General features: G+C 39.2%; 1 protein-coding gene across 2 annotated transcripts in view; it reads left to right on the forward strand.

The window, feature by feature from the left end:
- The first annotated feature begins 151 nt into the window (after positions 1 to 151).
- AK7 (adenylate kinase 7) overlaps positions 152 to 15,702 on the forward strand; it is a 38,050-nt gene continuing 22,499 nt past the window's right edge. Inside the window, exons 1-10 of one of the 2 annotated variants that reach the window (XM_058162643.1) lie at positions 152 to 265; positions 3,326 to 3,511; positions 4,904 to 5,012; positions 6,663 to 6,757; positions 7,033 to 7,143; positions 8,136 to 8,219; positions 8,880 to 8,968; positions 10,251 to 10,341; positions 11,830 to 11,907; positions 14,153 to 14,302. In XM_058162643.1, the coding sequence (XP_058018626.1) occupies positions 161 to 265; positions 3,326 to 3,511; positions 4,904 to 5,012; positions 6,663 to 6,757; positions 7,033 to 7,143; positions 8,136 to 8,219; positions 8,880 to 8,968; positions 10,251 to 10,341; positions 11,830 to 11,907; positions 14,153 to 14,302 (1,098 nt within the window). In that variant the 5' untranslated portion in view covers positions 152 to 160. The remainder of the gene's footprint in view (positions 266 to 3,325; positions 3,512 to 4,903; positions 5,013 to 6,662; positions 6,758 to 7,032; positions 7,144 to 8,135; positions 8,220 to 8,879; positions 8,969 to 10,250; positions 10,342 to 11,829; positions 11,908 to 14,152; positions 14,303 to 15,702) is intronic. The other variant, XM_058162642.1, reaches the window with a different exon arrangement.

A 15,702-nucleotide genomic window follows, 5' to 3' on the forward strand; every position in this document is an offset into this window, starting at 1 on the left:
CATAGCGGAGGGCGAGAGATTTCCCTTCAGTCTGAAGCTCCGCCCCCCTCCCCGTCTTTGGCTGCTTGCCCTTTTGCTCCTCCTCCCATTCCCTCCCCCCGATGCCAAGCGCGTGGTTCGGTTGCCCAGCAACCACCGGGCGTTTCTGTCAACTGCAACCATGTCGGACGAAGAGGAGGCGGTGGCGGAGGCAGAAGAGATCATTCGCAGCCAGAGGATCTTCCTCAACCATTTGGACAGCTATTGCGGCAAAAACATTGGGAAGGTGGGAGCGCAAAGGCTGCACTGCTCAGAAACGGGAGGGAGGGTGGCTGCCCACTTCGGGGCACGCCGCGGACCCGCCCGATGCATCTCCATCGCAGCAAAGTTACGGGAAAGTCGGAGACGACTGAACGGATGACGCCGTCATCATTTGTAGAGAGGGTTGGAAAGGAGGGGAAGCATTGGTTAAGGAGTCCACACGGCTTTTTTTTCCCCCAGTCGCGATATATAAATTATAATTTTTTTAACAGGTTATATGGGAAGGGGTGAGAGAGGAAATGAAGGATGTCTGAATATTTGCTGGACTTTGGTAGTTGATGGCATAAGTTTAATGCAAGATAACCTATTTTTCCTACAGCCATTCAGAGCAGCCGATTTTTCCAATCCCCAATATTCAGCGAGATCGTCTGTAGTAATAAGATCTAGGGGTTGGACTGAGAGCATTCAAAGGTCTTCCCAAAGGGATTATATGTCAATCACAGTTTTATGCATTTTGGGAGCCCTCCTTCTGATATTTATCTGCAGGAAGCCAGTCATCATGAACTCAGTATATTCTGTCCTAAGGGATAAATAATGATTATTGTTAGATTGGGTCCGCTGAAATTCCCTCCAATGGGAACATACACAACAATTATGAAGATTGTAGTTATTTGATATGAATCCAAAAAGAGGCATGAAAACAAAGAATCAACTTGACTTCAGACAACATCATATTTTCTGCCCAAATTAGGCTTTTCTCCTGTGTTGCTTTTAACCAAATACAGTATTTTCATGGCTTTTTCTTTTACCTCCTGCCCAACCCCTAGATCTCATTTCATTCTTTAAAACTTATTTATTAAATTTATGTGCTGGCATCTTGCTGTCACACAACTCTGAGCTGCTTACAACATAATAAAAATAGTATGCAAAATATTAAAACAGTAAGTATAAAAACAGAATTAACACAATTAACAAGTCAAAAGGGTATACAATGAGTTAAAAGTGGAACCTTCTATTTAATCCAATAACCACTTTCAAAATTGCACACCCCCATCCAGGCTCCAAAACAATCCTCAAGAAAGGTTTTAAGGCCTTTTTCAAAGGCTAAAGAAGATGGGCATAGATCTTACCTCAAGGGGTACAATATTCCAAAGGATGAGAGCCAGGACAGAAAAGTCTCTCCTTTTGAACTCTGCCAACCATATTTTGTGAAGGAGATTAAACCTTGTGGCTTTTTCATATTCATATTTATATCTTTGTATTTTCCCCCTTCTGGGACAGGATTTTGATTATTTTGTATCTTTTATTTATTTTTCACATTTTTGAACTGCCCATGTCCGTCAATGTATAACATACTTGCAATGATTTATTCAGTTAATTCAATTCATGAAAAGTTCTAATGCTAGTCCACACTCATTGACTAAATACAAGGGAGTTTGCACAAGATTGTTGTCGTTTCTCATGCAAACTTAGCTAACCTATATATTCTCCAATACGTTACTAAAGCCAGGACTCATGGCAGTGTAGGTAGCTGCAAGTTACTGAAGATGTACAATCAGAGACAGTTATTCAGTCTCTTACATTACTGGAACAACATGGTTGGAGGGGTGGGGTTGATTGAGAGGAGGGTGTATCTGTAATCGGGAATTCTATGATTTAGTCACTGTGGTGTGAATACCTATTTGTTGAATTGGGCTGTAGTTTGGGATGTGCTGCTGTACCAATTCTTGCTCCATAGGATTCCTTCCTGAGTTTCTGGAACAGATATTTGGGCTGATAATAGAGAATTTCCACTATTTGGGAATTCCAGCCTTCTTGCCCTAGAGGTTGGTTTTTAGATGTTCATGTCTTCCATGAGCTTGTCTCAAATAACGTCTGTCATATGTAGTGGTCATAGAGAACTGTAAGCTGTTTTTCCCCCTGGGCAGTTGTGTCATCTAGAACATGGGTCCCCAACCTTTTGGACCTCAGGGACCACCAAGTTCATAATTTTAAATTCCGCGGACCACTAATACAAATCCAGTGCGCCACTTACTGAAGCGCCTGGACTTTCAGTGACAGGATAGGGTCCATCAGGCACTCTCCTTTCTCTTTCTCTCTCTTTCTCCTCCCCCCACTCTTTCTCTCTCCTCCCTCTCTCCTCCCTTTCCCATTCTTTCTCTCTCTTTCTCTCTCCCCCCCCTCTTTCTCTCTCTCTTTCTCCTCCCTCTCTCCAGGTTCTCTCCCACTCTTTCTCTCTCATTCTCTCTCTCTCCCCCTCTCTCTCTCTCTCCCCCCCTCTCTCTTTCTCTCTCTCTCCCACCTCTCTCCCACCCTTTCTTTCTCATTTGAGAAGGGACCTTTCCAAGGTTTCTAGAGTAAAAGGAAAATTTTCAGTGTTGCAAAATTCTGTTAATATAGCCTTACAATACAGATAGTACTTTTGCTTGTGCTTCTTGTCTGCTGTACATGAAATATGTTGCCTAGAACACTGGGTGGAAAGATGGGAGAAAGAGAGAGAGAGGGAGGGAGGGAGGGAGGGAGGGAGGGAGAGAGAGAGAGAGAGAGAGAGAGAGAGAGAGAGAGAGAGAGAGAATTTATTTATTTATTTAAAGAGAGAAAATTTATTATTTTAACAGGGTTGCCCATCTTATATATCAGAACTCTGAGTGACTTACAGTAAAATAACTAAAACACAAAAGGAGGAAATACGTAAAAACAAATCTCATGAAACAGCACTTGGGACTCTAAAATGCCACTCCCAAATAACAAACAATTGTTTGGCTCCAATTAGACCCCATCCCAATGTTTGGGGGAAGAGTCAAATGTTTGAGTCTTTCTGGAAAGCTGGAATAGTGATGCTTGCCAGATCTCAAGGGAGAGTGTGTTCCACAGGGCAGATCTTGCTACTGAGGAAGCACACTCCTAGATTGCAACATTGAGATAGATAGATAGATAGATAGATAGATAGATAGATAGATAGATAGATAGATAGATAGATAGACAGAAAGACAGACAGACAGACACACAAAATAAATAATGAATAACTGTAATTAACAACACTGAATTACCTTTCCCCTTTTTATCATTTATTGTACATTGTAAGTATCTGGCCAGTTGTATTGTTGGCGCCTCCTTGGAAGAAATAGCAGAGGAAGAGGAAGAAGATGAGGAAGGGAGATCAGTTGTTGAAACTGGGCCCCCTAAACCAAAAGAAGGAATATATCAAATAGTGGGAACTCTTTCACAGGCAGAGAATACAAAACCAGATTTTGCCATGGAAATATATACAGTAAGTATTCATTTTATTGAATAAAATCTTTGATGTGTATTTGATTCACTTTGATTCAATTTTTTTTTATTGCAGGAACTTACGATATAAAGCAGCAAAAGAAAGTATATAGGCATTCTTGGGTAGGGAAAGGAGTAACAAATGATAAATTGTGTTGTCTGATAATGCAAATTCCAGCCATTTTCTACATATACTTCAATATTACATGCCAATGAAAACCAGTTTTCCTATTATCCTTAATGCTCTTTGCTCTTAGGAGGAGGATGTCTGTGCTTTGAGTTTTGTATAAAATATATATTAAAAGGTAGGAAATGAATGAATGAATGTGGTCTCCCTATACAAAAACATAATGGAAGTATTATTTTCTGTTATTCAGAAACTATACTGCACTTATACAAATTCAGACAACATATGTATTTTCAGAAGTTGATTCATATACGGCTTATTCATATGCTTAGTTATATACATGCACTGTTATGAAACTAAAAAAAACAACCCTGTATTTTGCATCCCATACCTCTGCAGTGTTTTCCTTGTTGCATTCCATTTGATATTTCATACTGATTTAATGATAAATCACTGAAAAAACACATGATTTTAAAGTTAGCTGTGTCATCATCTCATAATCATGCCCAATTTTAGCTTTGGTGACTAAATTCAGCTAGGCAGTGAAAGATTATCAGATGAATATATAACCATCTAGATATGAGCCAGCAGTGTGCAGCAGCTGTTAAAAAAGCCAACACAGTTCTGGGCTGCATAAACAGAGGGATAGAATCAAGACCACGTGAAGTGCTAGTACCACTTTATAATGCCTTGGTAAGGCCACACTTGGAATATTGCATCCAGTTTTGGTCGCCACGATGTAAAAAAGATGTTGAGACTCTAGAAAGAGTGCAGAGAAGAGCAACAAAGATGATTAGGGGACTGGAGGATAAAACATATGAAGAACGGTTGCAGGAACTGGGCATGTCTAGTTTAACAAAAAGAAGGACTAGGGGAGACATGATAGCTGTGTTCCAATATCTCAGGGGCTGCCACAAAGAAGAGGGAGTCGGGCTGTTCTCCAAAGCACCTGAGGGTAGAACAAGAAGCAATGGGTGGAAACTGATCAAGGAAAGAAGCAACTTAGAACTAAGGAGAAATTTCCTGACAGTTAGAACAATTAATAAGTGGAACGACTTGCCTTCAGAAGTTGTGAATGCTCCAACACTGGAAATTTTTAAGAAAATGTTGGATAACCATCTGACTGAGATGGTGTAGGGTTTCCTGCCTGGGCAGGGGGTTGGACTAGAAGGCCTCCAAGGTCCCTTCCAACTCTGATGTTATGTTATGTTATGAATATCAATAGAAAAACCCCACAATAACCTAAGATAAATTGCTTGTTTTTAGACAACTTCTCGAGATGAGTTGCTAACTCACATGTTAGAATGTGATGTCATTATTTATAACATCACTGAAGACACCAAACAAATTGAGGAGGCAATCTGGGCAGCAACAGGTCAGTCAAATTTGTTCTTTAAATAATATGGAAAATGCAATAATCTTGTATTACCGAATTTTAGATGGTAAATCTAGTTTAGCAAATGAAGCATTAAATTATAAATAATTTTCTCAAATCCTTCAGAAATTCACTTGGGCATATCTTGCTGTAGTTTTCCTTGTTTTTTAATTTGTGCTAAATATAAAGCATCTTAAGACATTCATACTGAGTGACTATTTGTCCAGTGACAATGCTGGATTAAATGGCTTGATCCAAGTGTACAGGTGAATTTTAGCAGTGCTTATCATAATGCTTAAATTGGAATGCATAGGATATGCTCCTTGTGAGGCGACAGAGGATTATCATACATTACTTAAGTCATATGTTTTCAAACTCACTCCAGCTTCAAAATTATTCTGTATACAGGGTTGTCAAACTGGTGGCCGGCAGGCCGGATGCATCATGCACAGGCCATGCACCCTGGTTCCACAAAGGCAAAAAAATCACAATACATCATGTGATGTCCTGTGACGTGATCAGGTTTGACACCCGTTCTGTATAAGCATATACTGTAAGCAGAAAGCAGTCATGGAGAGGCAGTGAAGAAGTGTGAAACCCTGATATGTGTGTACAGTATCACAGTCTTTGTTAATGGATTAAGACAGCAGTCACCAACTGGTGGTCCGTGAGGAAATTTTGGTGGTCCACAGAAAAATTATTTGCATTTTTAATATTGCACTAAATCAGGGGTCCTCAAACTACAGCCCCTGGGCTGGATAAATGCAATGGACATTTGTGTTGCTGCACAGAGTCTCCCCCTTTGGGGTCTTTTTGTGTGGGTTGGAGAGGGGCAGAAATTCCGACTCGGGGTCTGCTTCAGCCTCCTGGTGTGGGGCTTTGGGCGAAGGCTGGAGGGAAACGCTGCTGGTGGCAAAGAGCTGCAGGGTGTTGTTCCAATGGGACTGCATCATGGCCTGGAACTGTTCGACCATCTCAGCCCTCTGAGCCTCCAGGCGCCGGTGGAGGTACCTGGCCTTGTACTCCTGCAGGTCTTCCCTCTGCTTGGAAAACCTATGCTCCTAGTCTTCAGTGAGGTGCTTCTGCTGAGCCTGCTTCTCGGTCAGATGCAATTTGAACTGAGCTATTTTACCAACTCTTTCTCATGGTGAATGCTACGCTCCAACAACTGCTTCTTGTTGGGGCACTAAGGAGCCTGGGCAGGCAGGCGGGGAGGAGCTGGGAGGGGAGGGGCGAATAGAGGCCGGCGAGACGCCCCTCGTGAGTGACATCAAGTTGACCACGGCACCCACCCAGTCACATGACCACCTTGCCACGCCCACCCAGCCGGTCATCAGGCAGATCATATTAGTGGTCCTTGAGATTTAAAATTATGAATTTAGTGGTCCCTGAAGTCTGAAAGGTTGGTGACCCCTGGATTAAGATATCTGATTTCTGTCTTCTCCAACTAAGCACTATCCATATGGACTATGTAAGCTGTATTGACCCTCCCCCATAGATGATAGGTGGGCATTATAAGAATTTTTCAATGCAGTATTTAGTAATGCTATTCTCTGTATAGTACTCGGGAAAGATAAAGCTCGATATTTGTGATAAGGTATAAATTGAAACATTTTCCATTTATATTAACCTATAAACTATAAACTACAGCATTACACGCAGAATCAAAACATTTTGAAAAGCAGAAATTATTCATTCTTCTATCAACAATAATGACATGGGCACGAAGCAAGCCTCTTGATCCGGTGAGTGATGGAAGAAGCAAACAAATAATACAATATAATTAATTTTACTGATTAGTCTTCTACCAGCTTGGAAACCGAGATTAAGTATTGCTATCTCATACCATTGTTCAGATAAGCCACTGAGAGATAACCGATCTTGGTGGTACTGAACTTAAACATGATCCTTCCCATTAAGACTTGAATAGCTTTCAGATGAAATACAGTATATTAAAAACATTGGAAATTTACAATGTTCACATTAAGAAAATCATCCTCTGCCTACCTATTCTATCCAGGAAGATCCAGAAATACCTTTCACTGAAGAAGACTATCGTAGAAGAAAACCACATCTTAATTTTATGGAACACATCAATGCTGAAAAAACCATTATCAAACTTGGGAAAACAGTAAGTATTAACACAACAGATTGTATATTTCATCTCTCTCCCACAAAGTGCCAAAGGCTACTGCCCCTAGAGCAGGGATGTCAAACTTGCAGCATCATGGCGGCATCATGGACGTATCACATTTTCCCCCTTCGCTAAACCGGGTGTAGGGATGGCCAGCGTGTGATGCATCCGGCCCGTGAGTTTGACAGCCCTACTCTAGAGGCTCTTTCTGATTCTTTCACCTAGAAAGAATAAATGTTCTAAATATTTTATCTTCAGCAAGTAGACCAAGGGTCCAAACTTTGCAGTATCATGATCCTCTAAATTGGTAAATGGATGAGATCTTCATAAATAAAGCTATTGATTTCACTAGGATTAGGGTTAAATAATAAGTATATAGCTTTTAATAAGCAAACATATATAGCACTCTATATCACAATGGTTCCCAAACTTTCTGGTAGTAGGAACTATCATGCAGGCACCATTTTTCAAAGTCATCCTTGCAAAGTACAAGACAGAAGTCCTGTTAAAGGATTTAGTTTTGCAAGCCCCATCTGATGTTCACAACTCCCTGCAAGATTGGGATCAATAAACTGAGAACTTCTAAAGAAGTTGAAGAGTTTCTTCCCCCCCCCAAAAAAAAATGCTGTGCAGCTATAGCACCATCCTTTCATTGGCTAACAAGAACACAGGCTATTGAAAGTAAGGACTTGCCAGGAAGTCAAAATGATTGAAGTTATCTACTAAAATGTCTGCTTATTTTGAAGATTAGCCTGACAGTTAGCCTTTACTTAGAAGTTTTTATTTGCCTATTAAATTTAACATTTTAAATAATATCTAAACAGAACTTTTTTTCCTTCTTAGCCCAGTTACTTCTTTTATCTCCATCCAGTTTGCTGTTCTAATTTATTCTCTTCGATCTCAATACATGGGTTGTTACAGTAGAAATGAAATCAATTAAGTTTTGAAATTTTTTTGAACAGAGACTTTTTAAAAATCTTTCTCCCCAGAGCAAAAACAAATTTGGCACATACGTTGTTGCTTCAGGTGTTCAGTATGGAGCTGAAGAAAGGCTTCTCCACTACTTTTTTAAGGTAAGGTACTACAAAATTAATATTGTACAACTTATCCAGGAAAAAAAAACATTTCTAACCTAACAGATTAGAAAGGCTAGGTAATCACAGCCACAACCTTCTTCCGGAGCTTCTTCAAACTTGCAGATGGCAATAGCTGTAGGGTGCATTGCCTGAAACTGCAGCCTCCCCCATAATTAAATAGAACCCTAGAGGTTTTTAGAAGTTGCTACTGATTATAGTGTATTGATTATTATGATACATTACAGCTAGTTTTAAGCACATTAAAACATTTATTTCTGTCCCGGTGCAACTTACTTATTTTGACTTACCTATTTCTGAAATATGGTCCATGATTAATCATTCAATACTGAAGTGCTGCCTTCAACCCAAAACAGTTTTATACTCCTTTGTTTAAGGTGTTCCCACTCATGGTTCCTAATCTATTTCTGACAAAACAGCTGTGATACGTTTTGCAATTATGCATTTTCTCTACCATTTGTAGTTGTAATTTGTCATTTAATGGCTGTTTATAAACTTAAAGCCAGATGTATTATTCAAGTCCTATAAAACATATAATGTGTAATGTGGTCCTTTCAATTGGTAATCTTCTTAAGGGAATGATGTAAAAGCATACTACTATATATATGGTAGATTAAGCCACTTGGTAAATATTTGCAGTTATCTTGGCTTGGTGAGACTCCTACAATACCATGTTTTGGAGATGGACGAAATGTGGTTCCAACCATTCACATTACTGACTTAGCAGCGTAAGTATCCTTTTTGTGTGTGTGTGCTATAGAAGTAGTTGTTGACTTACAGCCATTCATTTAGTGACAGTTCAAGGATACAACAGCACTGAAAAAAGTGACTGGTTTTCACACTTATGACCATTGCAGCATCCCCCTGGTCTTGTGATCAAAATTTGAGCACTTGGCAACTGGCATGTATTTATGACACTGTCCTGGGGTCATATGATCATCATTTAAAACTTTCCCAGTTGGCTTCCGTCAAGCAAAGTCAATGGAGAAAACCAGATATGCTTAACAACCGTATGATTCACTTAACAACTGCTGTGATTCACTTAACAACTATTGCAAAAAAAGTCGTAGAAGAGGGCACAAGTCACTTAACAACTGCCTTGCTTAGCAACAAAAATGTTGGGCTCAGTTATGACCGTAAGTCGAGAACTATCTATACCCCAGAACGTCAGAAATTTGCTGATGTCTTCCCTGTAGCCTTGCTGAAACTATTGGCATGTTCCCTTCATGTTCATGGCAGTGAATCAGTTAATATGTTTTTTGCCTTGAGTTACGTGTAAAAATAATAAAGGCAAGATACAAATTAATAAATAAAATATAAACCAGCTTTAAGCCTTTTTGTAGGTTTCCAAATTAATTTTTTAATTTACAAATTCCTGCACTTTAATTTACAAATTCCTGCATATGAAAAGGAATGTTGCCTAATGCCAAGTACCTAAAAAAAGTAAAACTTTCATGTCTTTGATTATGGTCTAAATGTGCATGAAATGATGCAATTGATTATCTCATTTAATTATCTGTGAGCAATAGTTAGAGCGCCAGTTTGATATAAAGAACCAGTCTGGAACAGTGGTTAAAATATCAGACTAGAAAACTAAAGACTGAGAGTTCTTCTAGTCCTGTGTTTGGCACAAAGACAGCTGGGAGACATTGGGCTAGTTACTCTCTCTCTGTCAGCCTTAGGCTGAAGGCAATGCAACCAATTCTGAAAAACTTCATCAAGAAATCTGCAGGAACTTGGCCAGGCAGTCTTTGAAAATTGGACTTTATTGAACAAAAAACCCCACAATAGTTAGAGAGTGCTAATACGGTAGGGATATCTCTAATTATTTCGGACCAGATATCAACTTCCACTCCCAACACTCGACCATTATCCTTTTAAATCTACGAACCGTACTGAATCAATTTTTCCGGATTTTTGTGGAAGAAACTAAATTATTATTTCTTCACTTTTATATATTTATTATATACTATGTATTCACTGTACATTCTATGTATCCATTCACATTAGAGTATTGCAGAATATAGCAGATCATAGACCAAGGACCAATTACTTACTTGCAGTGGATGAATCAACACAAACCCTGAGTGAAATTGTGAAGGTAAAATGGTTGAAGAATTTTAAGTGTCAGATTTATTTTCATGGTACGCAACACATTTTCAAAATCTCTGTTCTAAATACAGTTAAAAGGATGTGGCACATAGAAGACAAATGAAATATATAATAAATGTGTGATTTATAGAGCTAAGAGGGAGAATGCTCTGGCATTTGCTATTGTCAGAGGAATCAGAACCATTAGAAGGTCACACCTACCCTTTCCAATTCTCCCCTGCCTGAAATGAGTAATAGATTAAAAGAAGAATATATTAAACCTGAAACCAGACAAGAAAAAGATGATTATTGTCCCAGGATCACAATCCTTGAAAGATGATAAATCTCCTGAATGGAATTATACCTGCCCAAAAAGCAGATATACAATTTAAGGTTGACTCTGGACCGTATCTCTTAACTAAAAATGTAGCATTTTTCAAATGAACATATCTGCATCATAAAACATTTATTATTTATTTATTGAATTTATATTGCTGCCTATTCACACATGGTGACTCAAGGTGAGTCGCAGAATGTAAAAATCTCATTTAAAACAATAAAACTAATAAAAAAGAATCAAATAAATTAATATAATATGATATCATAAAATTACTCCCCATCCTCTGCCTCCCGCCCTGGCAACAGATCACACCAGCCATTTAAAGGGCTCCATTCTGCTCTGGGTTCCCCAGGCCCGCTGCCAGAACCAGGTCTTCAGTGCCTTCCTGAAAAGTGTTAGAGTGGGGGACATTTTAATTTCTGGGAGAATGATGTTCCAGAGAGAGGGAGCAACCACAGAGAAGGCCCTTCTTGTGGGCCCCACCATGTGTCTCTCCCTAGGGGAGAGACACCTGGTGCCTTCCCGCTCTGATGGGTCAGGTAGATGTGACTGGCAAGAGACAGTCCCTCAGATAACCTAGTCCCAAGCCATGAAGGGCTTTAAAGGTGACAACCAGCACCTTGAATTGTACCCAGAAGCAAATCAGCAGCCAATGCAGCTCCCGCAGGAGAGGTGATACATATGCACACCAGGGTCTGCACAGAACCATGTGGGCCGCTGCATTTTGCACCAACTGGAGCTTCCAGATGCTCTTCAAGGGCAGCCCCATGTAGAGTATGTTGCAATAGTCTAGACGGGAAGTGACGAGGGCATGAGTGACTATGAGTATGGATTGTTGGTCCAGGAAAGGGCGTAACTGATGCACAACCCACAGTTGTGCAAAGGCCCTCCTGCCACGACCACCATGTACTCTGGTTTCATAGTTTACAGCTTCTACAATCTACAGCAGTTCTGTATGGAAGTGCAGGGGTAGCACTGAGCAAAAAGATGGTGGATTTTGCTTTGTTTCTTAGCTTAGCTTAGCCATTGATTCAATATTAAGTGTTAATATTATCTGGTTTTATGGCTTAAAAGGTAATAAGCAATAAACTTTGTATTTTTAATGTTTGGTTATTTGTGGAAGATTTGAAACTCAGTTGTTGTTTTTCTCTATATCAGTGCATCAGCAAAAATGTGGGCCCAGGAAAAATACAGAAGATTCCAAGAGAAAATGCTTTCCTAAGCAAAGAATTAACGGTATTATTATCTTTCTGAATATTTCTACTAGAAAGGATATTATCTAACAATAGATCATTTGAAGAAGAGATTTGTATTGCCCTCAAATTGACTTCATTTAAATAAGGCCTTAAATTTTTTGGCTAGGTTAGCTTGTGGGAATGTTATTATAACTGATCAGGTATCTGTTGTTCTATTCTGGGTATTCATATTTTTCTCATTGCATATCTATTTCAATCTTTTTAAATATATTATGTTGCCAAGAATTGTCACGGAGTGGGGCAGCCTTGTAAATTTGATAAAGTTCAACTGGTTGCAGTTTTCTTCCAGGTTTCAAAATTTTTTATTACCAGTTCTGTGGGTGTGGCTTGGTGGGTGTGGCATGGCTTGGTGGCTGTGGCAGGGGAAGGATACTGTAAAATCTCCATTCCCACCCCACTCCAGAGGAAGGTTACTGCAAAATCCCCATTTCCTCCCAATCAGCAGGGACTTGGGAGGAAGAGAATAGATGGGGGCAGGGCCAGTCAGAATTTTTACTACTGGTTCTCCGAACTACTCAATATTTCCGCTATTGGTTCTCCAGAACTGGTCAGAACCTGCTGAAACCCACCTGTTTCCTTCCCATATCATATAGAAGCTCTGGGCAGAGGTTGATCAGTTTGGAAGGATTGCAACTGGTATTTACAATAAGAGGAAAGAACTGTATTGCTATTTAAAAATAAGATTTTCTGAAGCTCAGGGTATCTAATATGGTCAAAATCTCAGACTTCTAATTAACAGAAAAGGAGCGGGGTGGAGGGAGATCAATTTGAAAGAATGTGAGTAATCAGTTAAATGTATAAGCAACACTTTACATCTGTTATACTGATATTCTATTTATTCATTTACTATATTACAAACCCCAAAAGATAAATCTAAGTATCAATCATGTACCTTGGTGATGTTCATTTTAATATATTGTAATAGGTTTTGTCACAGCAGGTGCAGTTCCCAGCTGAATCTGAAGGGCCTCTAGATTAGTTTTAAATTATTCAATAAAGGAAAAAGTCACCAGGAGTTTCCAGGGGTTTAGGATAGATTGAAAAGTTGAAAAAACACTCTGGGCAAAAGCAATAGCAAACCACTTCTGCACTGTTGCCAAGAACCCAAATGAATGTGTGCATAGATATGGTTTGTAAGCTTAAACTAGTACATCGATAACATTGTTCGTCCAATGTGAGTTACAGAGAAAATACCCTACTGTAAAATATTCATTGAATTCAGTTGAAATTTCTTTTTAAACATCCTTATACAGGTAGTTCTTGACTTATGATCATAATGGAGCTCAAAATTTCTGTTGTTTAGTGAGACATTGGTTAAGTGCATTTTAGCCCATTGTACAACTTCTCTTGCAACAGTGAATCGCTATAGTTGGTAACCTGATTATTAAGTGAATCTGGCTTCCCCATTGACTGCTTGTCAGAAGGTCATAAAAGGAGATCACATGATCCTGAGACACAGCAAAGGTCATAAATATGAACCAGTTGCCAAACATCTGAATTTTGATCACATGATCATGGGGATGCTGCAAAAGTTGTAACTATGAAAAACAGTCATAAGTTATATTTACAGTGCCGTTGTAACTTTGAACAGTCACTAAATGAACTGTTGTAACTCGAGGACTACCTGTACTCTAGCTAAAAGTCTGAACCCCAAATGTCAGAAGCAATTATTGTTCTTTGTATTATTCATTGTTGCATGAGCCACGGTGGCACAGTGGTTAGAGTGCAGTACTGCAGGCTACGTCTGCTGACTGCTGGCTGACCGCAAATTGGCAGTTCAAATCTCACCAGGCTCAAGGTTGACTCAGCCTTCCATCCTTCCAAAGTGGGTAAAATGAGGGCTCAAATTGTTGGAGGCAGTAGGCTGACTCTGTAAACTATTTAGAGAGGGCTGTAAAGCACTGTAAAACGGTATATAATTCTAAGTGCTATTGTTTGTACATCCTACCATGAGTTTAAGATCTGCCTCTGACACCTTCCATCCTGCTATGAAGAAAGAAACACTGTACTTAGTAAAACTTTATCAGTTATAGCCTGGAGAAAGCTCTTTTACATCCCCAGATTAAGATATTTATAATTCCTTGGACATTTAGAAAAGTTTTTTTTACCTTTTTTGTTATTCCTATGGATTTTAAAGTTTAATTATGAAGTATCCTGCTATATTGTACTATGCAGAAAGGTTGTTTATAAATACTGCTAATAACAGTTTCTTGCACTTCCTACAGCAAACATACTTAGATGAATTGTTTGTGAATCTACGAATGGAAGCTGTATTCTTGAAGGAGAACTTCAACATAAAATGGGTTGCTCAAGGAGGAATAGTAGAAAACATTGAACAAGTTGTCAATGAGTATAAACAAACTCGTGGATTATTGGTAATAATAATAATGGAAATCCACACTTGTAATGCATGAGTGAACTGTGAACTATTATTTCCTGTACAATTTGGAAAAAATATGTACTTATATATCAGTTGTAAACTGCAATTTGAACTACCGTATTTTTCAGACTATAAGACGCACTAGAGTATATGACACTTATAGTTTTTGGGGAGGAAAATAAGAAAAAAGCTGATTGGCAGGTGGATGCCTCCCGGAATAACCCTAATCAGCTGTTCCCATAGGTGAACTTTAGCAACAGGTTTGTTGGTTCTGAGCTCTGTGCTTTGCTTTTTTCCAGCCTCTAAAACCTCCCTTTAAGAGGCTTTTTTCAGCTTCTGAAACTTCCATTTCAGAGGCTGGGCGGGTGTAGAGGTGAGAGGTCGTGGTATAGGGCCGTGTGCAGCAAACTGCTACGGACTGACTGCTTACTCACCTTGCATCTCTGCCTTATCTCATTCTGGCTTTGGTTCGCCTTACCGCACCTTACTTCACCACCAGGGCCCCTGGTTGGTATTTCAGGGGGGAGAGGAATCTACCAATGAAAACACTGAGACCAGTTTGCCTTATTCTGCTTGTAAAAACTGTATAAAAGTAATAAAACGCTGCGCAGATAGAGAGACATCTTTGCACCTTGCAAATGCCTGGACCCTGATTACTACAGGCGGGGCTACATTTGGTGTATAAGACGCACCCAAATTTTCACCCTTTTTTAGGGGGGGGGGAAGGTGTGTCTTATACTCTGAAAAATACGGTATATTAACATGGAAGTATGCTTCTCTGAATAGACCAGAATTACTTTTGGGTACACCTGCTTAAGATTGCATTGTTCAACTGATTATCTATAAAAATATCTCATTAGTGTTCAAATCCCATATTCCAATATACTAGAGAAGATACAGTACTCCTGTACAGTATATTAATAGAACAATCATTCTACTCTATAATAATCTAAAAACAATATAAATGTTGGTACCTGACTATGGAAACATAGCCAAAGTCAATCAGAAGAGTCTTGATTTAAGTTGTGAGGAATGTAGTTAAATACTTCCTATCTGCAGATAAAAAGTTCCCTTTTCATGCAGATAGGAATGCTTTTTGTCCCTGTCTTCTATTAATTAAAATTCGCTGTTTTGGTTTTATATATATATATATAATCTTAAATTACATAAATATAATCCCATATTTTGATCTTACTGTACAGTTTTTCAACTATGTCTGAGACAGGATTTTATTGATCAACAGAAATTGAGTGGAACCCCCATCATGTGTGGGTAGGACTGGCAGCAGTTGATTCCCCCCACTCTTTTAACCATGAAAAGCTTGTTCTAAGGCTAGCACTGTACCTTCTTGTGTTTCCTACCCCCAGTGGGAAAAAGATTTTCATCAGGAATCAG

Source organism: Ahaetulla prasina, chromosome 1 (assembly GCF_028640845.1).
Source record: "Ahaetulla prasina isolate Xishuangbanna chromosome 1, ASM2864084v1, whole genome shotgun sequence".
Lineage (NCBI taxonomy): Eukaryota > Metazoa > Chordata > Lepidosauria > Squamata > Colubridae > Ahaetulla > Ahaetulla prasina.